The sequence below is a fragment of the Tiliqua scincoides genome, chromosome 2 (assembly GCF_035046505.1).
Source record: "Tiliqua scincoides isolate rTilSci1 chromosome 2, rTilSci1.hap2, whole genome shotgun sequence".
Classification (NCBI taxonomy): domain Eukaryota; kingdom Metazoa; phylum Chordata; class Lepidosauria; order Squamata; family Scincidae; genus Tiliqua; species Tiliqua scincoides.
The window spans coordinates 18,750,211-18,777,684 of record NC_089822.1 but is presented as its reverse complement, the minus strand read 5'-3'; the positions used below and the strand labels follow the sequence as shown (position 1 = coordinate 18,777,684).

The window sequence follows — 27,474 nt, the reverse complement described above, 5'->3', positions numbered from 1 at the left end:
GATACAACAAATAGCAGTAGGAGGCTCCAAAGCATGCTTTTCTGCACTCAAAAAAGCCCTCCCATCCACCCTATCTCTTAGGGTGCAATCCTAACCCCTTATGTCAGTGCTTTCCAGCACTGACATAAGGGCAATGCAGTACCGAGGTAAGGGAACAAACACTCCCTTACTTTGAGGAGGCCTCCATGAGTGACACCCAACTGCAGGATACAGCACATGTCCCATTGGCACCACTATGCCAGTGCTGGAAAGCACTGACATAAGGGGTTAGGATTGCACCCTTACTGGTGTTTGTCACTTTGCATCTGGCCTCCCAACTCAGAAGTAACCGGCAATTATGTCATCACCAGTTACTTCTGGTGGTACTTCAAAGAGGTGGACCGTGTGAAGTGGTGCAGCAGAGGACAAACACTGGGAGGCATGCACTTGGGAGGAAGCCGGGAGAGGGTGGCTGTACCGCATAACGTGTGAACAAGCTACTAAGGCAGGCAAAGGGTGCAAAGCCAGAAGCCCCCTGCAGTCCTGCTTGCACAACAGCGCAGAGCCACTCGCTGCCGCAGAAGCACCGCTCCGGGCCACAGATGTTCCATCTCCTTGTCCCAGCCCCGCCCAGCCCGCAGCGAGTAGGGCGGGACTGCGCCTGCGGGGGGAGGCGGCGGCGATTGGAGAGCTGCGAAACGTTTGTGCGCGCGTCAGAGGGGGCGGGGAGGGATGGTGCGCATGCGCACTCGCCGCTTCTCAAGGTGACAGCGGCGTCTCGGTGCGGGGAAGATGTGAGGCTGCGCACGCACAGTGGAGAGCCCGGTGCCTGCCGGGGCGGCCGGACCCAGGAATGGGATTCAACTCTGTGTGAGGCGGCGGGGCGGCGGGGCTTCTTCAGGCTGGGGGGGGGGCGTTGGGCCGGGGGCGGGTCGCCTGGAGGGAAGCCGAGACAGGCTGAAGAGCGCGCCCTGCCAGCGGTGAAGGGCCTCAGAGCCCTACCTATGCCTGTCTGCTCAGGAGTCAGTCCCACTGTGGTTAATGGGGCTTACTCCCAGGGGAGTGTGGATAGGATTGTGGCTCGAGCGTCAAGGACAACATAAGTTGCCATCCCCTTTTACCACCCCAGGGCAGTCCAGGCGTGTCGACTCTGAAATCAAGCACAGTAATGCATATGAATGGGTGTGTGTGTGTATAGCCAGGGGACATCCACTAAAATTGAATGTTGGGAGAATTAGGACAGACTAAAGAAAATATTTATTTACCCAGCATGTCATTAGCCTGTGGAATTCCCTGCCACAGGATGTGGTGACGGCATCTGGCCTGGATGCCTTCCAAAGGGGATTGCACAGATTTCTGGAGGAAACGCCATCACGGGTTACAAGCCATGATGGGTGTGTGCAACCTCCTGATTTTAGAAATGGGCTATATCAGAATGCCAATGCAAGGGAAGGCACCAAGATGCAGGTCTCTTGTTATCAGGTGTGCTCCCTGGGGCATTTGGTGGGCTGCTGTGAGATACAGGAAGCTAGACTAGATGGGCCTTTGGACTGATCCAGCAGGGCTCTTCTTATGTTTTTATATTTTTAACTAGACTAAATCATTAAACAATAGAAGGAACAGCTAAAGGATACAACCAAATCAGCTAAGATATATAAGTGTTTCTCAGATATCTTAGCACTGGGACCCACTTTTTAAAACAGCACTTGTATTGGGACCCACTGAGGCTTATCAGACTTTTTTTTTTTTAAGAAAAGGAAGCTCTAGAAAGAAATAATATTTATTTATTTATAATAACCAGAAGAAAGACCCTCAAAGATCTATCTTTCTGTATTTACACATGCTTGCAAACTGCAGGAGCTGAGCAAGTTTGCAGTGTAATTAGTAGCTACAGTATCTGATTTTTCAAGTAGCCTCAGGGCTTGAGACAATTGATTATCTTTCCATCACCCTTTGGTATCCTGCTCTGAGTGATACCATAGTCTTTCGAGACTGAAGGTTGCCAACTAACTAACTAACCCTTTGGTAACCCGCTAAAAATGAAAACCCAACCCACAGTTTGGGAACCACTGAAATATATACACATATGCGTACAAATGTCATGTAAGTACAGTATGGAGACTATAAATTCCATACCATCTACTCCATATATCAAGAAATATAATATACATCTCCGTCTGCACTTCTTATAGATTTCTTCTTCACTTCTCTGTTGTTTAAACTCTTCTCAGTAGTTAATTTTATTTCTAGGTAATTCTCAAATCCAGAAATCATATCTTTATTCTCCTCTAGTAGTATGCAGAAAGTCAGTGAGTGGTTTCCAATTGTGAATGTAATTACTGACTTTTCCAGTCAGACTTCCTTCTGTGCTAGCCTGTGTGTAACAAAAGCCTTGACAACTGCTTGAGTCTTTCTCTACTTTCCATGTGGCCGTCAGCCTTCCACAAAGACCCTTGATCTCTGAGCTGGGAGGATTTGTGTGACTCTTACATGAGCTGTCTAAGAGTTTCTGGTGAAGGTTTCCAAGGGTGGGAGGGGGGACTTCATCTGTGGAATGTCTGTCAGGCAGCTGTCTGAAAGGGTGCAGAAATCCTTCCAGAAACATATATGCTGAGGTGATGGCATCTCTTGCATTGCAAGTTATTGACATGGTTTTGCACTTTCTCGAAAAATTGTGGGATTCCTGAAAATGGCTGAGTCAGTGTGAACCTTGTTGTTTGGGCAGGTTTGCTCAGGCAAGGTTAGGAGGTGGATCTTTAATCTAGTTGGCAATGATGTTCTATGTTTGAGTGGTTTCAATATCTGCTTTTGTTTTCATGAAATAAAGTTTCATGCTGTGACCTGTAAAGATAGCATGGTCTATGCATGTAAACATTTTGGTTCAGTCTGAATCCTGATGTGTGGGATTTTTTTTTCCCCTCCACCATAGCTCTTGTATTTCTCCCAAAAGTAGTAGTAGTAACTTTATTGTCATTGTGCTACAGCACAACGAAATTTATGCACCTTTGAGATACAAGCATAAATATATACTACAGTTCCAACAATCACACTCTAGACACTCACCGACACATTCTATACAACATGCATCATAATATAAAAACAGTATAACAGACCATTCAGGAATCGTGTGGTGCGTGCTCTAATAGTTATGTATCGTCTATCCGAAGGCAACAGTTCAAAGAACTTATGAGCTGGATGGAAGGGGTCTCTCAGAATACTATGTGACTTCTGCAGACAGCAAGATGTATAGATGTCCTCCAAAGCTGGTAGATGAAGGTTGATGATGTGCTGCGCGATCTTAATAAGGGCAAAGAGGTTCTTATCAAAAAAAGGGCAAAGAGCCCTTGCTGTAGGTGTTTCTTGTGGTTGTACATGTATTTGTTGGCGAATGTGCTACTCTTCTTTTATCTGCAATAGAACTACTATCATACTTCCAATCAAAGCTCAGTTGTTTAAATGGGGCTTTGATAGTGAGGAAGATGCTGTGTTAAGTTCTGCATTGTGATTATCTTGATAGCTGCCACTTCCAACTCTTATCTTTGAGTCCTGAGTCTTTCAAACTTATGTTGTTTTTGAGTACTTCTTTAGTCAATAAACAACTGCTTGAGTTTTCCAAGTATAAATAGGGTTAAGGCCCATTTCTGCAATCTTTGACCTTGTCTGTGATTTCGAGCAAAGCAGCTTGAAAGGAATGGGGGGGACGGACTGGCCAGATAGAAACAAGGAAAAAAAAACTGTTGAAATTTAAGTAGGTTGGCATTCAGCCTCCTGTTCCAATGGAGTATCTCTGTGTGAGAGGTCTGGGTGCGGCATGTGCCTCCTTAGGACGTCTTGTCTCATGCTCTAAGAGGCATTGCAATAGGCTTTTCTGAGTATCCTCAGACTGGTGTTCAATTGAAAGCTGTAGCTAAAGGACAGTACTGGACAGCTTTGTTTACTGCCAGTCTCAGGTAAGCGACTGAATGGATGGTTGACATTGTTCTGGTGTGTTTTTGCTCTCCAGTATGTCAGTTGTAACTAAATTACATGTTAGTAAAAGAATGTGTGTGTGTCTATGAGAAAATGCTTGTGTGATGAGGATTCAGCCACCTTGTTAAATGGAGAAAGAAACTAGTTTTCTGTTCTGGTTTTTTTTTTCCTTTGGGTCATCTGCAGATGTAATATATCAAATATCAAGTTGTGGCAACTAGCTGAGGAACTGATTGTCTAATTTAAAAAAAAGTCTACTTAACTCACAAGTATATGTCTTTAATTGAGTTGTGGTCTGGCAAGCTGCTGGCCTAGAATAAAGTAATACGCTGAGCACAAAGACAAACCCCTATGCTGTTCGTTCAGGTGCTCAGTTCCATGACCTGCTTGTTATTTCTGTGTTTGACCATGGGTTTTCATGTCTGTTGTAACTTTGGTTCAAACTACTTCACATGAATTGTGACTGCATGGAATCTTGTTAAAGCTTAACGACTAATTTTTCCACAGTTGGGCCATGAAAGCCCTTTCCTGCTTTGACTGGCACTCCAAACTAGCAACTGTTCTTGTTTGTATACTTATTTTTATATCCCCTCCTTCTCTATATGATCCCGGGGCAGTCTCAACATCATAAGAACAATAAAAACAATCATAACAATTGATTGAATAAAATAATAATCTTATTAAGGATATTTATCTACAGTTCTGTGTCACTTAGGGATAGGGACGGAAATCTTTGTCATTATTTGGTTCCGTTGTTAAGCGCATGCAGGCATGCGATGGGCTCATTAAGCTCCTCAAGGATGTAATCCCCACCAGCTTTCCTGGGAGTAAGCCCCACTCATTGTAATAGGGCTTAATTCTTAGTAGGTTTTGCCAAGGCATTGCCTTTGTGTTTGTGAGCACACTCATGCCAGCAGCCCAATTGTCTCTGGAACTCATTAGGCTTTTAAATGGAGGTGCAGAAGCATGCGTTGGCAACAGGAGCCTCGATCTGAGCATCTGGAGGCTGCAATTCCCTGCCTACTTTTCTGGGAGAAAGCCCTACTCATTGTAATGGGGTTTACTTCTGAGTAGGCTTTACCTCTGTTTTTGCAAGGTGCATGGGGTGGTTTGGCACTAAAGTCTATTAGGCTTTGCTTTGTATTTGTATTGTTTTTCAACAGGAGTAGCTCACAAAGCAGTTTACTTAGTAAAATAAATCAATAATAGTTCCCTGTCTCCAAAGGGTCACAATTCTAAAAAAGAAAAATACAGAAGATGCACCAGCAACATAGGAAAAGATGCCATGCTGGGGTTAAGAGAACAGTTGCTCTCCCCCTGCTAAATATAAGAAGACACCACTTTGAAATGTGCCTCTTTGCCTAGTTAGCAGGAGTTCATTATTTATCAACATGATATAATGCAGCCTAATTAGTACATAGAGTAAGAAAGAGCAGCAGCCATCAAATTATGAACATAGTCCCTAAACCTAGCAGAACAAATGTGTTTTTAATACCTTCTAAAATGTGAAGTGGGAGCTTCCTGTACCTCTTGTGGTAGCACAGTCCAAGTTAAGGGCCTTGTGTGTCAGTTATAACTCTAAGCTGTGGCACACAGAGCAGATTTTTTCAGAATATCTTAATGGGTGGGTAGTCTTATATGACAGAAGATGGCATCTGAGGTAGTGAAGGCCCGTCCCGTGTAGGGCAGTGGTTCCCAAACCTTTTTCATTCTTTAAAATGATGCTCTATTTGGACCAACCTAGCTTTACAATAATTTTAAGAAGTTTCACTTTATCAGCTTCTAAAAACTATGTTTTTATCCTTTTTACTCTGGTGTGGGGGACTGCCTTCTGGAGCATTTGTTGAGCTCCATGTTCATCAGATTGGGGCTGTTCTGGTGTATTCCCTTTTGCCTAGCCTTCTGTAAGAGCCAAGGTAAGGCTGCCTACTTGTGAATAACTGCACATGTGCTGCTCTATTTCAGTTTCCATAGGGCTTAATATATTTTCCTTGCCAGTTTTGTGACCCACTGAAAATCAGGTCAAGACCCACAGTTTGAGAACCATTGGTGTAGAGCTTTAAAGGTGAGAACCATCACCTTGAATTGGACCTGGAAATCAATTGTAGTAATAAAGCTCCTGCAAGATAGGTGCTTCATGCTCCCCCTACAACCTCCAATAGCAAACTGGCCACAGCATTTTGCACCAGTTGCAGTTTCTGAATACTCTTCAAGGGACATCCCCACACAGAGTTCATTGCAGTAGTCTAAACAAGAAATGACCAAGGCAAGGATCACTAGCCAGAGCTGTATCACTGCTGGAACACCAGATGAAGATGGATAAAAGCACTCCTCAGTACTGCTGTTCCCTGTTCTCCCAGGAGTAGGGCAGATTCCAGAAACACCCCAAGCTATTCACCTGCTCTTTCAGAGGGAGTGTTACCCTATGAAGAACGGTTTGAATGTTCTTTTAAAACTAAGCCTTTGATCCTGGCCAGAACTTACATCAGTATTTTGTTTGAACCACTTCCTTTTGTCTGTCCAAAAACTTGTGGCAACAGCATGTGATTGTTCGATTAGATCACAAATGAGTTGCTATTATAATAATGTTATTAGTAGAGACAGTACTAGATTAGTTTTTGGGTATCCTGTCTCATGTTCTTTGTTTGTCAGGGTGTCTACTTCCCTAAATTAGACATTTACTGAACTGTACCCGAAATAAAGTTATTTCTGACACTATTGTTTGAGAAAGCCCCATTTTGAAGAACACATTCTATGTCCTATCCACATGGCAGTTCTTTCAAATATTATTTCCTACAGCGTACTCCACACTGGTAGACAAAAAGTATGCCCGGATTTGTCACTCAGATAGTCAAGCAGGCTTATTGGTACACATCTGTTCCACTTTTGAGAATCTTTTACTTTCTAGTGGAAATGGTTTTGCATGCTGAAGGCTTGATTTCTTGCCATCTCCACTTTCAGGTAGTGGGACTGAGAGAGATTCCAGAGACATTTTGGAAGTTATTCCAGTTAAAGCTGTACTAGGCTAGATGGGTACTCTGCCACTAAACTACAACTCCCCTCCCCATCTACTGCTTCTCCATAGCAGAGAGAGGCAGGAATGAAAGAGTTCTTTCTGTAGTGCAACAGGAAGAAGTTTGGTCAGGCCCCAGAAGTCAGAACAGTTTTTCATGACCAGACAGGCACAGCCTCTTGCTACAGAGTGGAAAGTCTATGTTATGAGGAAATCCTGTATCTTACCAGATGACTAACTTCTTATTGAAAATAGTTTGAGTGACTGACTTGGAAGACTTTCAAAACAGAATAGCTGTATTTTTGCTTGCCTGTGAAATGTCCTCTCAAGACAGATGTGAACAGACTTGTGATGTGAGTTGGGTTTTTTCCCCCAGTCTCTGAATAAATTTTTATTTCTTGCCATCATAAGAATAGCCCCCCTGGATCAGGCCATAGGCCTATAGTCCAGCTTCCAGTAGCCTACCAAATGCCCCAGGGAGCACACAAGACAACAAGAGACCTGCATCCTGGCGCCCTTGCCTGCCTGTAAAACCAGTCAAAGGCATAGGAAGGGTAGTGTCGTAGTTAGACTGCACTACAAGGCTGCACTACAAAGTCCCAACTCCAGCTCCATCCACACCTCAGCCTGCACTTTCTGCCCGGGCACCTTCAGTAGCTGTCTTGGTTTTGTCATGCCTGTGGCCCAATTGCATCAATCAGTGGTGTAGACAAAATGAGAGCCTCAGCTGTCATGGTGCAGTGTGTAGCTGTCAGATTTTGTGCTCCCCCCTCCCGCATTTATACTTTTAACAGTCAGACAAAGAGGCCTGTTGACAAGTAGGTGGTTGGGTTGTGTTTGTGTATTTTTGGATTTGTCATATCAACTGCTGAGTTGTCAACAGAGAGAAAATTTTGCCCAAAAAGGTTAGGGTAATACTTATGTGCATCTATTCTATTTTATTGGTTTTATATTATTGGCCTCCAAGGAACTTAGGGCAGCATACAGACTTCTATCACCACCCTGTTATCTGCACAACAACCCTGTGAAGTTGGTCAGACCAACTGTCTACCTTTTGACTGTCACAATGACTTCCAGTTAATTTCATAATTCAGTGGAGATTTTAACTTCGTTCTTCCCTCGTAATTCACATTATGCTGGCTAAGATACGGAAGTATGCCCATTGAATTTGGTAAGAATTGGTTCTGAATAAACTTGCATAGGATAGTGCGGCATACATTTTTCAACACTGCTCAGATAATTGGTGACCATTTTCCCCCCCTCTTTCAGCTATACCACCATGCCTGGATCTCTTCCTGTGAATGCTGAAGCCTGCTGGCCAAAAGATGTGGGAATAGTTGCTTTGGAGATCTATTTTCCTTCCCAGTATGTTGATCAGACAGAGTTGGAGAAATTTGATGGTGTGGATGCAGGAAAATATACCATTGGCTTGGGCCAGTCCAGGATGGGCTTCTGCTCAGACAGGGAGGATATCAATTCACTCTGTCTCACTGTGGTGCAGAAGCTTATGGAAAGGCACAGTCTCTCCTACAACTGCATTGGGAGACTTGAAGTTGGAACAGAGACAATCATCGACAAATCCAAATCTGTAAAGACTGTTCTGATGCAGCTGTTTGAAGAATCTGGCAACACCGATGTGGAAGGCATTGACACTACCAATGCATGCTATGGGGGCACTGCTGCACTCTTCAATGCTATCAACTGGGTGGAGTCCAGTTCCTGGGATGGTAAGTTTGAACAGGCACCAATCAATTTATGTTTCTGAGACTGCAAAATCCAACAGCAAGACTATATTGGAAATAGGCAACTGGTGGTCTAGCAGATCAGTCTGGCTCTGAAATGCAGCAATGTTTTGAACACTTTAGCACTATAGCACTGAACTCCCGACTGTAATTGGTACCTTTATCCTTCTAAGGCCTTCCCCTGTGCTTCTTTTAAACTAGTGCTACAAGTCCAGGGAATGTTACTGTCTAGAACAGGGGTGCTCACACTTTTTTGGCTCAAGAGCTACTTTGAAACCCAGCAAGGCCTGGAGATCTACCAGAATTTTTTTTTTACAATGTTCGCAAGATCATAACATATAACATTTATGTGTACAATGTATGTTGGTGTACCTTGAGCCCCACTGAGTATAACAGGACTTACTCCTGAGTAGACATGCCTAGGATTAGGCTGTGAGGCTGCAATCCTAGCCACACTTACCTGAGAGTAAGCCCCATTGAGTACAATGGGCCTTACTCCCGGCGTTTCCTCCCAGAGGCACCTGAAGGGGGGGTCGGCACTCCATGATCTACTCATTTTGCCTCGTGATCTACCAGTAGATCGCGATCCACCTATTGAGCACCCCTGGTCTAGAAACACCCTCAGTTTTGCTCCTCAATTATATTATTTGTCACACAGGAATTTTTATAAATGCAAACAAAATAATGTTGGAAATACGTTGTAAGCCTTAAGTGGGTGTGTGTGTTAATGTCTGTAGTTAATTGATCTGCATTCATCTTTACCAGTCAACATGCAATTTGTCTTATTCATATTTACTCCAAAATAAGTGTTGCAGAATTCAATGGTCCTGGCTTCCTAGCAAATGTGTGAGCATTGCAGTCCAAAATAGGAGGTAGTTGTCACAACTGAAACATTATCAGAGTGCTTAACGAAACCTTTTCACAACCTTTGTGCAAACTTTTTCTCTGCTTGTGGTCTGCAGGACGTTATGCTCTTGTTGTTGCTGGTGACATAGCTGTGTATGCTACGGGAAATGCCAGGCCGACTGGAGGAGCTGGTGCTGTTGCGATGCTTGTGGGTCCTAATGCACCTCTGATTTTTGAGAGAGGTTAGTTTTCAAATGTAAGCTGAATGCAGAACAAATGCTAAGTGACCAATTTCAGCACGATTGCAGCTGGCTTGCTCACTTGCTTGCCAAGATCATTTTGCATGAGCACTATATTTATATGAATGCTTTATAATGTAATAAATTAGTGCTACACTTGCTCCTTCCTTCTATCCAGAGGAAACTCCTAAGCTCACAGAAGAAGTGCCATGAACTCAAAGTGAGTTTACTGTTCTACTGCTCATGCAAATCGATTGCTAGTGATTTGTGCTAGCAAGTTCCCTGGAATAGTGTCCGAACTGGTTCGTAGATAGTACTGAAAATAGTTCTTTGTACTACTAGGTTGCAGTATTGTATCTCTTTTCTGCACTTGTAAAAAGTTGAGAAGTAAAGCATTTTCCCCTTCTTTGCCCCCCCCCATGCCCCTTCGGATGACTTTGTTCTGTGGGGAGCATGTCAAAACGAGAGCAACTTATTAATGGGTGTCAATCCAGTGTCTCCTTTAAGTCTGGCTTCTCTCTCTAGGATTGCGTGGAACCCACATGCAGCATGCCTATGACTTCTATAAACCTGATATGGTGTCTGAATATCCTGTGGTTGATGGAAAGCTGTCCATACAATGCTACCTCAGCGCATTAGATCACTGCTACAGTGTCTATCGCAAGAAAATCTGTGCTCAGTGGCAGAAAGGTATGTCTCAGAACATAGAAGTGTGCCTTTGTAATCTAATTTTAACAAACAAAAGCAGTGGGGCAAAGTGTTTATGCTCTGCAATGAACTAAGCATGAGTCAGAACACAAAAATATAGCTTCTGTGCAGAGATATCTCAGTATACCTGTTCTCTCTCTCTCTCTCTCTCTCTCACACACACAAACACACACACACACACACCATGTGAGATTCCCACCCAGATAGTCGAATTATTTATGTGCTACTACACGAAGCTACTGCCAGGTGTGGTATGAAAGTTATGGGTATTTACATTAGATGGACAAGAGATAAATGTTTTTCTCCTTCTTCAAGGGTGGATTTTTAAGGCATTTATAATGTGAATGAGGTAGAATGATAGCCATGTAGTGGTAAAACAGTAGGAGAGGCAGGGGTTAGAATGATTTTGAAAGAACTATAAGTAGTAGGTTTCAAGGAAAATATTTCATACTGAACATAGTTTTTGAGCTTTGTTTTAATATCAAGCTATTTCAAATAAATTGAAGGCTAACTAGGTGGTGCTGTAGGAGCACCTTGTCTTACAGAAAGGGAGAACAGCATGGTTGTAAGTAAAATAGAGCTGTCCCACATGCAAGGCTGCCATGGTGCCAGAATGGCTACTGTGGCAACCAACGTGCAATGGGCAGCCCGCGGCAGCTCCTGTAAGGGAAGTAGCCCTACAATGGGGCTGCTCAATTCTGTGGTGGCTTTTGAGCCAGCACAGAATCAAGGAGTCCTGTGTAGCTCTATGCGGCTGGACATGGGGCTCAGAATCCAGTGCATCTGAGCTCCGCTGGTCCCGCTCCCTCTTCCCCACCCTCCCCCACAGTCCCACTCACCTCTCCGCTGTCTGATGGTTTATGTACCAGGCTCTGGATTGGGCCCTTTGGCTGCAATCTTACAAATGCACGTGAACACACACACACCCTACCTCAAAATAAGCTTCATTGAATATACTGGGACTTATTTCTGAGTAAACACATATAGGTTTGCACGGTAATAGTTTGTGTACCTGATAGAATGATACTCAAATGATACTCTATGGGAGTTACAAGAATTGCCTTCATGTCATTAGCTTCAAAGTCTGCTTTCTTTTTCTAAAGAGGTCTAGTTTTCATTGATCATCTAGGATTCAAACCCAAACCTATGTATCTTTACTTGGAAGTAACCTCTACTGGGTGTAATAGATTTTATTCCCAATAAGTGTACTTTGATTACGGCCAAGATAGGATTACGGCCTTGTGCCTTGCCTCACTAACATCTTTTCTTTTTCTTTTCCAGAGGGAATTGACAAAGACTTTACTCTGAATGATTTTGGCTTCATAATCTTTCACTCGCCCTACTGCAAACTCGTACAGAAATCTGTAGCTCGTCTGTTGCTGAATGACTTTCTTAATGATCAGACACCCACAAAAGAAAATGGCATTTACAGCGGCCTGGAAGCTTTTTGGTATAAAAACAAAACAAAAACCTTTGTTGTAAGCAGAACTAGAAAGAAGGGAAGAAGCCAGTCTCTGGAAGTAACAGTAGCAAACTAGCATTAGTTTGCTTGGCTATATGAAGGCTGCTTAACAATGGCTGGCAAACAGAGGAAATAGAATGACTAGTATGTGAAACTTGTCTGAAAACACACTTGCACAAAAGCTTGACCCTTCAGAGACTTTCTGGTGGTCTGTTCTAGGTTAAGAGATAGGCAAATTCAGAACAGAAAACAAAGTTATGGCCTGGGAAAGGCAGGATATGAATCCTTCAAATAAATAAATCTGGTACAGTGAAAAAAAAAAACTGTTATGTGGCCCCAGTCAATATGTTGTGAACATTTAATTTGGGGAGTAAATGGTAATGAGTTAATGCATTTTTGTAGTTATGTGGCTTTTCAAATTAAAGCTGCCCAGGCTTTTTAAAAACTGTAATTAGCCATATTAAATTGAATGGACCTTATGTAAAGGAAAGGTGATCTGGACTACACAAGCAGGTAGTTGGCATATCTTCAAAAGTACCTGGGACATTTTTAGATATCTCATAGTGCAGATGCTAGATCAGGGGTGTCAAGCATAAGGCCCAGGGGCTGGGTTTGGCCCACAGAAGCTTTCTATCTGGCCCCCGGGCTCTTAGCACCACCACCAGCTGCTCTGAGATGCTCACCTGTGTTGAGGAGTCACTGCTGAAAGGGCAGCCTATGTGATAATTGGAAAAACTGCTTATTTCTGGTCATCACCTGCTTAAGGATGTAACTTCTGGCTTAATGACTTAACCACTGGCCCTCAGCAGGCTTAATGAAATGCCTATTTGGCCTGCTGTATACAATGAGTTTGACACCCCTGTGCTAGGTGGTCTAGAACTCTCTTGCAGTGTCTTTGTGTGTAGTATTTCTCATAAATTTTCCCTTGTGCTTCAGTGATGTAAAGCTAGAAGACACCTACTTTGACCGAGATGTGGAGAAAGCATTTATGAAGGCTAGTGCTGAGCTTTTCAACCAAAAAACCAAAGCCTCCTTGCTTGTATCCAATCAGAATGGAAATATGTACACCCCTTCTGTCTATGGCTGCCTTGCTTCTCTCCTATCTCAGTAAGTATGAAGTAACTCAGTAAGTATAACTCAGAATAACTCAGTAAGTTACAGCATTTTAAAATGATTGGGATGACTTCTTAATTTGAGACATAGCATCATAACTTACGTTTGAAGTAGTAATAAACTGAGTGCCTTCCCCTCTCCTTGGAATTTGCACACCAGATAGAGGGAATGAATCCCAAGCTCATTTGAAACCTTGGTGGTACTCAGAGTAGAACAAAACACTTTCTAAAAATGACAAATGATGGGGAACTATTGCCAGTGACAAATGTGTGTTTTGCTTGTATTCATGTTAATAACAAAATGACAGCATGAAGATAAGTAACTGTAGATTAAAACTTCACCAGGTATTTACACTGGATAGACAAGCCCTCCTCAGACACATGGGTTCACTGAGTAGGATCATGCCTTCTCGCCTTGTCTCCCCAATGCTGACATGCCCGCTGGCCAAACCTCTAGGCAACCATGCACTCAGCCATTATCTGGAAGGGACTAGAGTTCCAAATCATATGGACTGTTGTATGGGTACAGCTAACCCTTTTTAAAACTCTGAATGTACAGCCTGCATTGGGGCATGGTCAGCAGGTACATAGGGGAGCATAGTGAGCAGTTGCAATCCTGTCCCCTCCCACACATGTGTGGATTGGGGGGGTCTGAAGAGAACTATAGTGGTAGTACCTTATCTGTTTCTGTACCTGTGACTATTGTCTTACATTATCTATAAGCTTGTGACTACAGCAGTGCATGCTATATGAGCATGCTGTTCATAAAGCATACTGTTGCAGCAGCTTTGGAAGCCTCAGATAGACCAAGGATTGCACACCTATTCTATTAGGGGATGTTTTTTATGTGTATGTAAGCACACCTTGAAGCAAGGTACCTCTGTACCATCCATTTATTTTTTTACTACTTAAATAGAATTTGTCTCGAGACATTATTTCAAACTGTAGATGTATTTCATCTGTGCAAATGTAGGCTTTGAACTGTAGAGAGAATTTAATAACTTTTAAGATGGAACAAAACAAACTGTCTCCAGGTAAAGTCTTGCATGGTTGAACATGATTTCATTGCTCCTGCTAATCTTTATTGTGTAATAGGAAGAGGAGAAAGGACCTGCAGGCAATATAGGGTAGAAACAGCTCATTATCAAGAACTGTTAATACCAAGAATGGAAAAACAAAGCAAAAAGGGGCACCATGTGTTAATCCAATGTGAGCACTAGCCTAGAGGAGCCAATTAAGCCTTACAGACAAATGACCTACAAATAAAAACTTGTATTGGAGAAGACCAAACATGCTTTTTGCTAACATCTTGTCATTTGATGCACAGGTACTCTCCTCAGCAGCTAGCAGGACAGAGAATTGGGGTCTTTTCTTATGGTTCTGGGTTTGCTGCTACTCTCTACTCTATCAAGCTCAGCCAGGACGCAACCCCTGGTGAGTTAAACACTAAGCTGCATAGGCACAGCCATTTCTAACAATTACGTTGCCATCTCTGGAAGCATAAAGCCAGTGTTAATTCCTGCGTGGAAACATACAGGTTAAAGGACTGAAGGAACCCCTTAGCAGCAGTTGTGACCAGGACTTAGTGAGTCTGTGCAAGCACAGTGAGTGCAAAATTTAGCACTCAGAATCTTGGATTTTATTTTTTCTAACCCTCATTGCTGCAAAGATAGGGTTAAAAGTATGTGTACATTCACTGTTTGGTAAATTCCCCAAAACAAAGAGTTGGCTGAACAAGATTTTTATTGATCATAAGGCAGAATTCAGGAGCTTTTCTCCTTCCTCACAATGAGGAAACAGAGTAAGGGGGCAATCCTAACCAACTTTCCAGCACTGACCTAGCTGCAATGCAGCCCCAAGGTAAGGTAACAAACATGCCCTTACCTTGAGGAGGCCCCCTTGACTGCCTCCCCGCTGCAGGATGCTGTGCACGCTGCTTTGGCACTGCTATGTCAGTGCTGGAAAGTTGGTTAGGATTGCGCCCCAAGTTGTATAACAATTTTCTTAATTTATGCAGGTTGCAGAGCTTGGATTCCCTTGTTACTGGGGGGATAGGGGGACTAGCATTTATAATCTGTTACAGCAAAAATACGAACAGCTTTCTTTCTGGAAGTTGTTACCTTGGTGCAAGCTTTGATTTTTTTTCCTTACATACTACTTTCGACTACTGCAACACACTGAAGAGGGTTTCTTTGGTGAAAGGTGTTCATAGAAACACTGATGTAATTTCATAGTGTTGGTATTAACTTTTACCTGTGCAGGCAAAGATAATCAAGATAGGGAAATGCCACCATTATCCATTGGTTGTGTGCATGGTGCCAAGTGAATGGTCAGGTCCCATTTCTTTACCCTTGAGTGCATAACTAACCTCAGGGTTTCTAGATCATGCAAAGTTTTAAGAATCAAGGAAGTCCCCAGACAACAATGGCCCAAACCTATCCAGGCCTTAAGGGGGCAATCCCACCTCTGTAGGCCCAGAATGACTGTCCAAAAGTTGTTCTGTGGGCCTGGCCCACCAAGCACAAACAGCCTGAGGCCACATGTGGGCACCAGCTTTCTCAGTTTTCCACTGGACTGGTAAGTTGGCAGTGGGGGCAATTTGAGGCAGGATCTTGGGCAGTTTGGGGCAGAGATCGGGCTGGGCCAGGGCAGGAAGGAGAGGATCTTGGTGATAGTTGTACATGATGAGATCTTATCCCTCCCTTCCCAGCCTAAATCTGCCCCCAGGAGTCTTCTCAGACTTAAAAATTTACTCTGCCAATGGTGCTGTGGACTGGCAGGGAAAAGGACTGAGCCGTAACTTGCTGTGAGGCATATCACTGATGAAGAATTTACATGTAAATCTGAAATGTGTGTATAGGTTCCCTGGGATGCTGGTGTCGTGTTTCATTGCAACAGTAGCAGAACAGTGGGAACTATCATTTTTTGTGAGCTTAATAGATGCTTAGGGTTTGTTATCTCCTAGCAGCAATTTTTGAACTTTTGTCAGTGCAGCTAATGTCTTGGTTAGGGGCATCGCAGTGAGGTCATGATGGAAGAAGACACCTCCCATGCCTCCACCCACTTTCACAGTAGTAATAGAAAAACAGGATATTGCTTTTTAGTTTCCTAACCTCTTCCTCTATGTTTAATTGTATAATTATTCTTTGTGCAAGATAATAGGAGTGCTTTCTAGAAAACATAACTGCTGTCCTCTTGTTTTGCAGGCTCATCCCTGGATAAAGTGACTGCAAGTCTGTCTGATCTGAAAGCAAGGCTTGATTCAAGGAAGCGAATTTCACCAGAAGTGTTTGCAGAAAACATGATGCTTAGACAGGAAACTCATCACCTATGTGAGTGGGAGGGGTGTGATTTATGTTGTATTACTGGTATTAAGTTCAGCAGCCATCTGAACTTATAGACATGACATTTATTAAGCAAAAGAAGGTGACAAAGCAAACAGTGAAGCTTATTACTCTTACAAACAAAATTGGCTTATATTTGAACCTCCTGTTAAGCAGGAAAGATGATTTAGCAATCTAGTTCATTATAGCTTTGCATATTCTTGTCCACATTCTAGAAGCAAGTTCTTCTCAATTGGTGCCAATGAAAGACTTGTATATAAAAGATTTTGGTTTTACTGTCCCTTTAACTTTTTGGATCTTCAGTTGAACAGTGTCATGGTACTTTAGGATCTTTGTGGGTTGTGCAAACACTGAATTGGAAAGCACAAATGTGGTGGTGTCACACTTCCTGTTGGACACTCCCCCACTGGGAGAATTGCAAATTCATGGAACTCCCCATGGGTGACACAATAAGACTTTATATATCCCACTTTGTTCTACCCTGAAAGTGAGGGAATAGAAAGTATAACTTATTTCTGCGCTTGCATGTAACATGTGAAACCAACCCCTGCCTAGGCAGTTCATTTTAATTGTGGATGTTAAAAAGCAGTGTCACCGCCTTAAATGGTTCTATACATAAATTTTGGAGTATGGGGCAGCACACCAGTGATTAACTGTCTATGTGTTTTGGATTTTATCTGTTTGTAGCCAACTATATTCCAAAGAGTTCCGTGGATGATCTCTATGAAGGAACATGGTACTTGGTACGAGTGGATGAAAAACACAGAAGAACATATGCTCGTCGCCCTATAATGAGCGATGGGCCTCTAGAAGCAGGCGTTGATGTTCATCTGGGTCTTGCTCATGGAGTAAGTGTTGAGCCTTCCAATTCTTCTCTTTCACATCTAAGGGCAGATATGTGCATAACAGGGCTGATCTCTTAAACTGTAGGGTGGACGGTAAGATCACATGATCCCTTCCCCTCTCCCAAATACATCAGCATTGAAATTAACCATGGTCAAGAGTCGCTGAACCAGGAGACATCCACTAAAATTGAGAGCTGGGAGAGTTAGGATAGACAAAAGAAAATATTTATTTACCCAGCGTGTCATTAGTCTGTGGAGCTGCTTGCCACAGGATGTAGTGATTGCATCTGGCCTAGATGCCTTTAAAAGGGGATTGAAAAAATTTCTGGAGGAAAAGTCCATCACAGGTTACAAACCATGATGGGTATGTGTAACCTCTTGATTTTAGAAGTAGGCTACCTCAGAATGCCAGGTGCAAGGGAGGGTACCAGGATGCAGGTCTCATGTTGTCTTGTGTCCTCTATGAGGCATCTGGTGGGCCACTGTGAGATACAGGAAGCTGGACTTGATGGGCCTTTGGCATGACCCAGTGGGGCTCTTCTTATGTTCTTAAGATTTCATCAGGATTTTTAAGCGAGGTTTCAACTTTAAGTAGGGAAACTGCTAAACTTTTATGATGGTTAAAAGTTCATAAACCATCAGTATTGACGTATTCATTAACTGTGACTAAGGCACATGGAGGTGGAAGATTCGAGATTCGAAATCAGGCTTGGTGGGCGGATGTTCAAAGTTTTGTCTACCTAATCTTTTAACAATGGTTTGCAGTCTCATTAGGTGTGCACCAACTCCAAGGAAGCATGTTCTCTGCTACATTACCAAAAAACAGAAACAAAAAAACATGCAGAATTTTAAAGCATGTGTAGCAGAGAAGCATTATGTGTTTGTTCAAGTATGTTACAGTCTTCAAACAATAGTATGTAAAATCCTATTAAATTGTGACTTTCTTATGTAATATGGGTCTCTTTCCCACTTGCCAGTCTTTACCCCAGATCTTTCTCCACTCTTACACTATGTCTCAGTGCTAGTGCCTGGCATTCATAATTTTTCTGCAACAGACAAATTCATAAGTCCTTTTTTTTTTACATTACTATATTTTATCTGTACCAGCAAGATACAGATCCTTTTAAATCTAAAATTTCATACATAACCTTGATTATCCTGTCTGAATATCTAGAATAGCAGTGTTCAAAGTGCAATCCGCTGTGCTCTGGGAATGCGTTCCCTGGCATGGCCAGCACTTTGAGTTCTGGAGTGCCACGTCGCTCCATGTGATCAGGATGACACAATGCTGTGGGCAGTTGCGTCTGCCTGGAAATCCAGGAACAGTGTCCGCTGGGACACCATAGATGGACCGGCCAGAGCATTGCATTGTCCCAAATGGGGGTCATGGAGAGATGTGGCACTCTAGAATGAGGAGCGCTGGTCACAGAAGGGACTGGTTACACCAGATCCATCACCAGATCCATCCCTTGGGCTGGGGTTTGCCCAGTCCTGATGTAGAAGCTTCATGCAAACTGCACCATAGATTCAAAATATTGGCTTTAACAAAGGTACACTTCCACTGGTAAACAAAATTGTCCTATAAATCCTGTTCATTTTCTGTGGCCTTCTATAATCTTACACTGGTCAGACATCTAAATTTATATATAAACTTCCTGCATTTGCCATTCTTAATATTCATCTTCGTTCTACTCATTATAGAACCAGAGCTGGCTCATAAACCTCCTTATGCTAGATGCCGCCCTCCCCTATGTGCCAGCCTCTGCTCCTCCTGTGCCAGCACAGAGAGTGCCAGCACTCTCTTCCTCTCTGTCCCCCTCTTCCTTCTCAGTCCATTGAGTGGAAGGACAAGCTTGGAGACACTTCTGAAGTGTCTCCTGATGTGCTGGAAAGGACTGCAAAAGCACCCCATTTATTACTATAAGAAGACTCACATATTAATCTCTGTTCCCCCATCAGTATAAGAAGACCTGTGATGGGGTCCTACTAACCTACTCAGGCCAACTCAAAGGCAAACCTGGCATCAAGTTTTGCATTATCTGTTAGACTTGATGCTCTGGCTGGAGGATGCAGAGTTTGGAGATCTGTCCAAGGGATGATGGGGCTTAAACATGGGCCACTGAGATCTAAACTTGGATTGACCCTTGTGACGAGATTGACCCTTGTGACGAAAGGATAGCTTGTGACCATGAAAGGACTGATGTTATTTATATTTGGAATAGTTCTTTCGAAGCAAAGAACTCTCTCTGACCCCAGTTCTCAATGAGAATTGGATATTGTGCTCCCCAAAAGGCTTTATTCCCTTCAAAGGGGAGGACAACCAATCTGGCCTGGGAACCTGCGTCAACATCCCAGGGTCAGAGCTAGCCATCATTTCTTCTAGTCACCAAGGCAGAGACCATGGATCTTGCAGCAAACTGACAAGCATCAAGAGGGGCATCTGTAGAAAAGGCTACTTACAGAGCAGTTTTCCTCAGCACCTTCTTGACGTTCCTAGATAGGTTGTGGTCTTAAATGGCCAACTGCCCCCAAAAAGGTAGTTTTAGACATTACGAGGTTAGTGGCAGCTGCCTTGAAAGAATAAGAAGAGGTTCTAAGTCTCTCTTGAGAGCCACCTCTGTATCATAAGGGTCCCTCGGTTCCCCTTTGCCCTCTGACAGAATCACCACATGTGAAGACAAGGTAGCAATGGGAGCATTGACTTGGAGTTTGCAGAGTAATCTGAGGCAGAGAATAAAGCTTACCAAGCAATTTGGAAGTATGCTTCTTCTGAGATGGTGTCGCCCACTCTGCTTCCATGGTGGACTTAAATGCCTCTGGAAGGGAACCTCAGATGACTTGGTGGGACCCTGAGGAAAAATAGACACTTGGCCTCTGGCCTGGTTAGACTGGCAGAGGCAGAAGGTGACCCAGCCTCTGAGCCAAGATTGAGAGACCCAGTTGCCTTAGGTGACAGTTTAGGAAATAGGACACTGGTAAAGTCCTGTTCAGGTTATTCTGTGTTAGCGGCTTCTTCCCCCAAGAGTTGTCCTTCCTCCCTAGAGGATATGGAGTCTGTTGTGCTCATTTCAAAAACCAGTTACCTTTAGTAATTGGAGCCCTCTTATGTTGACTGCCCCTGTAGGAGCTTTGGGGTGGCAGGGAAGATGAAGATTGAGACTTGCACACCTTAGTGGAGTCCCCTCAGAGTTACAGAAAATAGAACCCAATGAAGATTGGGGGGGGGTGAACACTGGTGCTTGAAGCTATAGGACTTAAGGTCTCACCCCCTGCTGAGTCCTCATGAGCTGCCCCAGTTTGGCAGCCCGTCTGAGTCACAAGCCTTTCAACCCAGCTTTGCACTAAATTTTGTGCCTCCTGGGACACTGGCAGGCATCCTGTGCCTGGGGAATCCTGTCTTGGGGGAGAAACAGCTGCCCCAGGGTGCCCAAAATCCCCTCTCAGGCCTCTCCAGTCAAACCAGCACTTTCCCCAGTGCTCTGGAGAGAGGGAACTTGACCCTGCATACACCAAAGCCGAGGCTTCAGGCATCTTGTCGCGTCCCTGGAAGCCATGAGGGAACCATGACTCACAAAATGGAGTCCTTAAGGCACTCTGCAGCAAGCGCTGTGGAGAAAAGGCGAAGCTTGGAGTGTGGGACAGGCTGGGTGCTAGTTTGCTTTTAAGCCTGCCTGACCCTCAGTGCGCCAAGCACAGAGCATGGTCGTAAGGAGGTCTGCCAGCTCCTGAACCCTCCGCCTCGCTGCTTGAGACTCGAAGGGATATACAGTCCCAGCAGGATCCGGTGCCTCAGTCAGGGACGACAGTTGGCAGCCTCGTGATTTCTTAGGCGTGCAGCCTCCTCCATCATGGAGCAGGCTGAAAACCCCTCAGCTGAGATGCTGAAGAGAGGGATGTGCCAGGCATGAGCTAAACACTCCTCTACTGCAGCAGTGGCTACTGAGGTAAAAATTCTGAGGTAAAAATCCCCCCCGACACTGGGGGGGGGGGGAGGAGAAAGCTCAGGCTAGCTCAGGCTTAGAAGGGGTTGAAACCGCATTGGGCCTGCGATCTCTGAAGGGTCGCCACAGCTGTGGCCGAGCTGGAGGAAACAGCCTGAATCATGGCAGTCGGCAGAGACTGGACTCAAGACCTCTCTAGAGGGGCTTCCTCTTCCACAATCACCCCCTTATTGAATCAAAAAACGCCTCACCTGGCTTCTGAAGGGCTGTGCGCCACTGCTGTGCCCTCACAGGGACTTGGCAGCACCTTACCTGCTGAGTGGTGCTTTGCAGGAAACAGGCTTGCCTTGTCAGCACCGCTGTTTGAGCAGGAATCAGGAGAGTGGATCTGCCTTCTCCACACAGCTTCTGGGCAGCAGCCCGCTGCTGTGGCGCAGTTTTGGCAGGCAAAGGCTTGAGCTGTCATCCACCGCCAGGAATCGCCCTGCAGCCAGGCTCTGATGCTATCCCAAAACCAGAGGGGAGCATGAGCCCTACAGTTGTCCGGCTACTTGAGGGGCGAGAAGCAACCCCATTTTCTGCCCCAACAAGGACGGCAGTCAGGGGAGCTCAGGCAGGACGGCTGCAGTCCTTTTCCTCACAACTTGTGTAAAAGTAAAGAAGGGGCCAAAGCCCCAGAAAAAAACAGTCTTGAAGGTCAGGTAAGCTGACCAAGAAAAAACCCAACCTACGTGCCTAGAGGCAAGGTCAGTCCGGGGAATCGAGGAAGCCCTTCCCCTCAGGAAGACTTTGTAACTTGACCTGCCTGCCTGAGAGGGACGAGCTTCCCTGTTGTCAAGGACTGACCCTGCCATGGAGATTCCAGCAGAGAAAGCACACGTGTCACATTTCTCCAAATGCAGTCACATACCATGGTAGCATCAAGTCAAATATATTAAAAATAAAATATTGAAATGAATGGGGACCCCACCTGAAATTGGTTCCTGACCTACAGTTTGAGAAACGCAGCTTAGAGTAAATATTTGGTACTAAATTACTCTTTCACTAATTGTTGGGAGAGATATTGGGAAAACCTAAAGTAATTGGCAGCTGTGCTTTTCATTAATGGTTCTGATCTGTGGCTTTTCTTTCTTTTTTCCTTCCCCCTTTAGCACATCCCCAGCCCTGCCAAGAAAGTGCCAAGAATTCCTATGAAAACAGACTCTGAAGCAGTGGCTGTTTCTGTATCCAATGGGGAACATTAAGATACCTCTGTGAGGTGGGAGTTGAAAAGATCAAGGAGGGGTGGGGATGGATATGGGATGAACTATTACCCACATTCTGTTGTACAGTACTGCTTAGTTGGAGCATGAAAACTGTTAACTGTTAACCTTGAGGCTCTGTCTTTTTGATGCGGTTTGCTGACATGTGTCCTTTCACAACACTAAATATTCACAAACTTCTTGGAACAGAAATTACTAAGGGCTCTTTCTGAGAGTGACTTTTTAAAACCATAAGATTAAGGAATAGGCAAATTAGTTTAGATTTGGGAAAATATCAGCTGTGTGTTTCCTGCCCTACTCATTCTCTCCCTGCCCCCCCATAAGAGAGACAGTGGCAACTGATTTTTAAATTAGCTTTAACAAAGGAGGCAAGACTTTTTTAAAAACCATTTTTGAAAGAAGCTGATGCAACCTAAAACCACTTGTAAGTCATTTTTGTCTTAAACGTTAGGGTTCTATGTGCCTTAACAGTATAAGCACCCAGTCTCTTAAATGTAAGCCTTGCTCCACCCCTTAAAAACACCACATGGATTTGAAAGGGGTGTGGTTGACTTATTTTTCAAGGTGCTTTTAATTGAAGAAAACTTTTCCGATTACTGTATGCACCCTTTCCAGTAAGCTGGAGGTCTGTGATTCTTGATAATTCGGCTTTCAATTTTATGTTTGTATCATTTAAGAATGCCCCTTACTCCTGCACCCCCTCCACATTTTTCAGTACCAGCAGAGCTGAGAGGTACATAGCTTTGGGAGTGAACAGTAGCTTTAAGTGCTTATGGTAGAACAATGGAAAGGTGGCTGCTCCCTAGAAATATCTGGAAAACTAATCTCTTTGAACCTCTATCATGTAATCTTTTATAAAGGTTACTTGAGAGCAGGTGTTGCTTACTAAGCTTCTAAACAATGCAAAGAGCTTCTTGAAACTCTCAACCCAAGAAGCTGGATGGAGATCCTGAACATTTTGCTCCTTGATAATTTTTATATGTATGTGTGGGTTATTCTACACTAGCTGCAGCTCTGCACTCATGTATGTAGTATCCTCATTCAAGCTCCTTATTTAAAACTCCCATTTAGACTTCTGTAGAAAGGCTCAAAAGCTGCAGTCCTCAAAGCATGTGCTCTCCCGCAGATTTGCACAACTTGTGACCTACCAAGCTGCACACAGATCATAATCTGCAAGGGAACTGGGTGAAATGTCCTGTGTAGGCTTCCTGCCTAGGAGGATAAAACTAAGTTTGTTTATGTTAAGCGCCTGGCAGGACACAATGCATGATAAGCACCCCACAAATTGTGTACCTGCTCTAGAATGATACTATTTGACTGCCACAGCCCTACTTCAGATCAAGTGCATTGTGCAATTTTGAACTTCAAACATGGAATAAGTGTATCTACTGGATCTCCCAAGAGAGGCTGTTGACCAGGTTGGGTGAGACTGAATGAACTGGAACTAAAGGGAAAGAGAGCCCCTGGCTTGTAAAATACATTGCATTTTGCTAAACTTACACAGTTTGTCTTGTGTTTATTTTTCTGTGAAATGTGACAGAAAGCTTTGTCTAGTATGACTTGCAGTTAGAACCTGTTGTTACAAGTTGTTGGGCTTTGGTGCTTGTTTAACCAAAAAAAAGCACACTGGCAGTGACTAAAACTTGCTGGTCTGTACCATGTGTTGGATGAGTTGATGAAAACTAATGCTGTAGGTGCTGTGGCTAAGTGACAAAGGGTCAGGCACGATCTTGGTACTTGTTCACACTCTGTCAAAAGTATATCAAGTCCATTGCAGGCAATGGACAGGTTGGAAACCATGGCACAAAAATTAACCTTTATAAAACTCACAGACCATGAGGCCGATGCCTTGTAAAATAAACTTTGACTATTTGAACTACCCGTGTATGGTGTAGTTATGCTTTGTATTCTACATGCACATGAAACTTTGAAGAATTACCTTCAGGCATTCTGGATGGTGGAGCCCATTAAACAGATGAATCATTTCACCCAAATTGCAGCTTGATTTATGCATTTAAGCCCCACATTCCAGGAATTGGGGTAGGAGGCAGGAAGATGGTGCTCCTGTGCCAGATGAATCCCAACAGCTTCCTCCTTTAAACTTTGCCAGTAAAAATGTATTTTTACTTTTGATGAAGCTAAATCTGAGCCAAAGGCATTAGCTATCACTGCTCTCCTCATCTCTGTGTTTATGCCACTATACCCTATTAAGCTAGAGGGGACCATTTTCTTCACTCACTACCCCCTGGTTTTCATGTGTCATTTTAAGTCTGTATATCTTTCCTGTCTTCCAGTGGGAGGATACCCATACCATGTCTGTTACAAAGCTGAACAAGTCTTGCTGCAAGTACATCTCAGTACTATGTAAGCATCTTGCTGCATGGCAGCTGCTTTGCCTCTCCTACTGCAACCAGATTAGGTTGCAATGTAAAATGCAACCAATTGATGCTAACTCTTATGTCTGCCTGCTCCCTCCCCCAATTCATTTATCCATTTGCTACCTAACTTTGGCTCTCTAGTAGGTTAACACATTATTTTGGTGAGGCTTCACTGCCACAAGTGCAATACAATAGAACAGCAGTTCCCAGTATTCTTAGCGCTACAAACCATCTCAACATCCATGGTGGGTCATGACATGGGAATGACTTACTGGGAGGGTGGGGAGGCTGTTCCGGGTCACACTGGGCTGGCAACCCAGTCTTCTGTCCTCTGTGAGCCTCACAATGGCCCACAGAGTTTTTGGAAGCAAACCCAGAAGTGGCTTTCCAAGGCTGCTGAAGGCCATTCTGAGGCCTGCAGAGGCCAGTAGAGTGGGTTGCCAGCGTAGGATGACCCAGGAAAGGCATTCCTACCCTTCCCTGTGAGCAATTTGGCTTTCAGAATGGCTCTGATTTGGAGCCAAACTAGAACAAAGATAGGTGGGAGAACCCAGGTCATGACACAGTTTGGAAAACCCTGCATTATAATATTAAGGCCCACTTTATAAGCTTGACAGTGCCCATGTACTAGTTTGTGGGGCTGTCTTAGTTTTATGATACAGCTGCTCTTGCATGAAAATGCTGGGTGTAAGTAGCAAGGCCTCTACAAGAGGGCTATTACTAGAAGGGCTTGTTTCTGGTGAGCAAGATAGGTTTACAGCCCAAATCTTACTAAACACTATGGGCTTGCTTTGGACTAAAGTAAACAACACCATTTTCAAACACCTCTAGCTATTACACGTATAACCACCTGATTGAAAAAAAGGGGCTGCAGGCAGCCATGCCAGTTGCCACAATTTGCACATGGCTGCCATGATACATGTAAGTAGAGGATTCATACAACCGCTAATGCTGTGCAACTGTGCCTGGTTTACAAACCTATCAGTAGCTCTCTGGGCAGTTAGTCAACTTGCCAAATACTTGAACTGGGCCTCCCAAGTCAAAAGGGTGTGGACTGAAAGAGTGCTTCCGAAACCAAGTACTTCCAGCTGCCCTTTTGCAAGAATAAATAGACTGACAGAACTTCATCTTGTTCTTAGTATGTCTTCTCACCTGACAGGTTTAGTGCTTTCTAAAGGTGTGTGTTTTCCCTTCAAAGCAATAGAAAGCATTTTCCTTTTAAGCCATTTCTGCCCTGCATTGCAAATATGCAACAGGGACAAAATGTGTACACCTGTGGATCAGGCAAAAATGGGTTTAATGCTACTGTAGCACTGGCCCCAACATGGCTGTGGTAGATAATTATACACATATCATGAAGAGAGGAGATTTACATTCACTTCAAACATACGGACACATTTCCTGTTAAAATACAGGCACATGTTCCATTAAAATACATGTCCAACTATAACGCTATTGATAAAACAGCAAATGGAAAACAGCTAGAATGGTGAAACTGGTTAGACCAACTGTGAAGCAGTTTTTTGCCTAATCAACTTCAGTCCTCAGAAAAAACTTCCAAAAATATTTAAGAGCAGCTGTGTGTGTGTTTTGCTTTTTTTTTAGTGATACATTTGTATATAGCCTTCCATATACTCACTCTGAGAATTGCACCAGGCATAAGGGTGGGTAGTTTGCTACACCTTATGGGGCACTACTGAATAGGTGCCTGTGTCTGTCACCTGAAGTGCACAGATGCCTCTGTAAGCTCACCTCCCCTTTTCTCCAGGTTCTGCTTCAGACTACAGCAGGGGTGCCCAAACCCTGGCCCTGGGCCACTTGCAGCCCTCGCGGCCTCTCAGAGAGCCCCCAGGCTCCAATGCGCCTCTGCCTCTCTGGAGATTTGTTGTAGCCCGCACTGACCCGATGCAACTGCTGTCAGCGTAAGGGCAACTGTTTGACCTCTCGCGTGAGCTGTGGGATGAGGGCTTCCTCCACTGCTTGCTGTTTCACATCTGTGATGCAATAGTGGCAGCAAAGGAAAGGCTGGCCTTGCTTTGTGCAAGGCCCTTTATAGGCCTTGAGCTATTGTAAGACCTTCATCCATTCATATAAGTTCATCTTTAATATATTCATTTATGTAAATTTATTCAAGTTTAAAATGTAAATTAATTCTTTTTTTCCCCAGCCCCTGACACAGTGTCAGAGAGATGATGTGGCCCTCTTGCCAAAACTTTGGACACCCCTGGCCTACAGAAATCTTCATCAGTAGTTAAGACCAAAGGCTGTGCTAGGTCAATAAAAATGAATATACAAACCACATTCAGTGGCAGAGCTATACCACTTCACATCAGACTGACAAATGAATTTGTAATGTAGCCAAGAGTACAATCCTAAGATGTCTACTCAGAAGTAAGTCCCATGGTGTTCAGTGGGCCTTGCTCCCAGGAATGTTGTATAGGACTGCAACCTAAGAGGCCTCTGGATGATTTTCACTATCCTTGCTTCACTTGGGAGTGGGAATGGAGCAAAGCTCTATATGTTAAGCAACATAAAAGTTTTCCCCCATAAGTACATATAATCATTCCCAAATGAATAGTAGCCTAGCACTTCAAAGCATCTTCAGAAGTAAATCCCATGGGGTGCATTGATGCT

At 43.9% G+C, this 27,474-nt stretch overlaps 1 protein-coding gene across 2 annotated transcripts; it reads left to right on the top strand.

Moving 5' to 3' along the window:
• The first annotated feature begins 735 nt into the window (after nucleotides 1-735).
• HMGCS1 (3-hydroxy-3-methylglutaryl-CoA synthase 1) lies at nucleotides 736-23,961 on the top strand. Of its 2 annotated transcripts, none has more exons than XM_066614571.1 (10): nucleotides 736-849; nucleotides 8,231-8,688; nucleotides 9,666-9,791; nucleotides 10,314-10,478; nucleotides 11,778-11,946; nucleotides 12,895-13,065; nucleotides 14,398-14,504; nucleotides 16,277-16,402; nucleotides 17,102-17,262; nucleotides 22,352-23,961. In XM_066614571.1, the coding sequence occupies exons 1-10, from the start codon at nucleotides 833-835 to the stop codon at nucleotides 22,442-22,444; spliced, it is 1,593 nt and encodes a 530-aa protein (XP_066470668.1). In that variant the 5' UTR covers nucleotides 736-832; the 3' UTR covers nucleotides 22,445-23,961. The 2 variants fall into 2 exon arrangements, with proteins under 2 accessions (XP_066470668.1, XP_066470669.1); XM_066614572.1 differs by lacking the exon at nucleotides 736-849 and adding an exon at nucleotides 7,935-8,132.
• The last annotated feature ends 3,513 nt before the right edge of the window (nucleotides 23,962-27,474 follow it).

Excerpts from the sequence above, each read along its gene's own strand:
- HMGCS1 (XM_066614571.1), top strand. Across the intron at positions 14,505-16,276 it reads CAGCCAGGACGCAACCCCTG|GCTCATCCCTGGATAAAGTG; the intron begins GTGAGTTAAACA and ends CTTGTTTTGCAG. Across the intron at positions 16,403-17,101 it reads ACAGGAAACTCATCACCTAT|CCAACTATATTCCAAAGAGT; the intron begins GTGAGTGGGAGG and ends ATCTGTTTGTAG.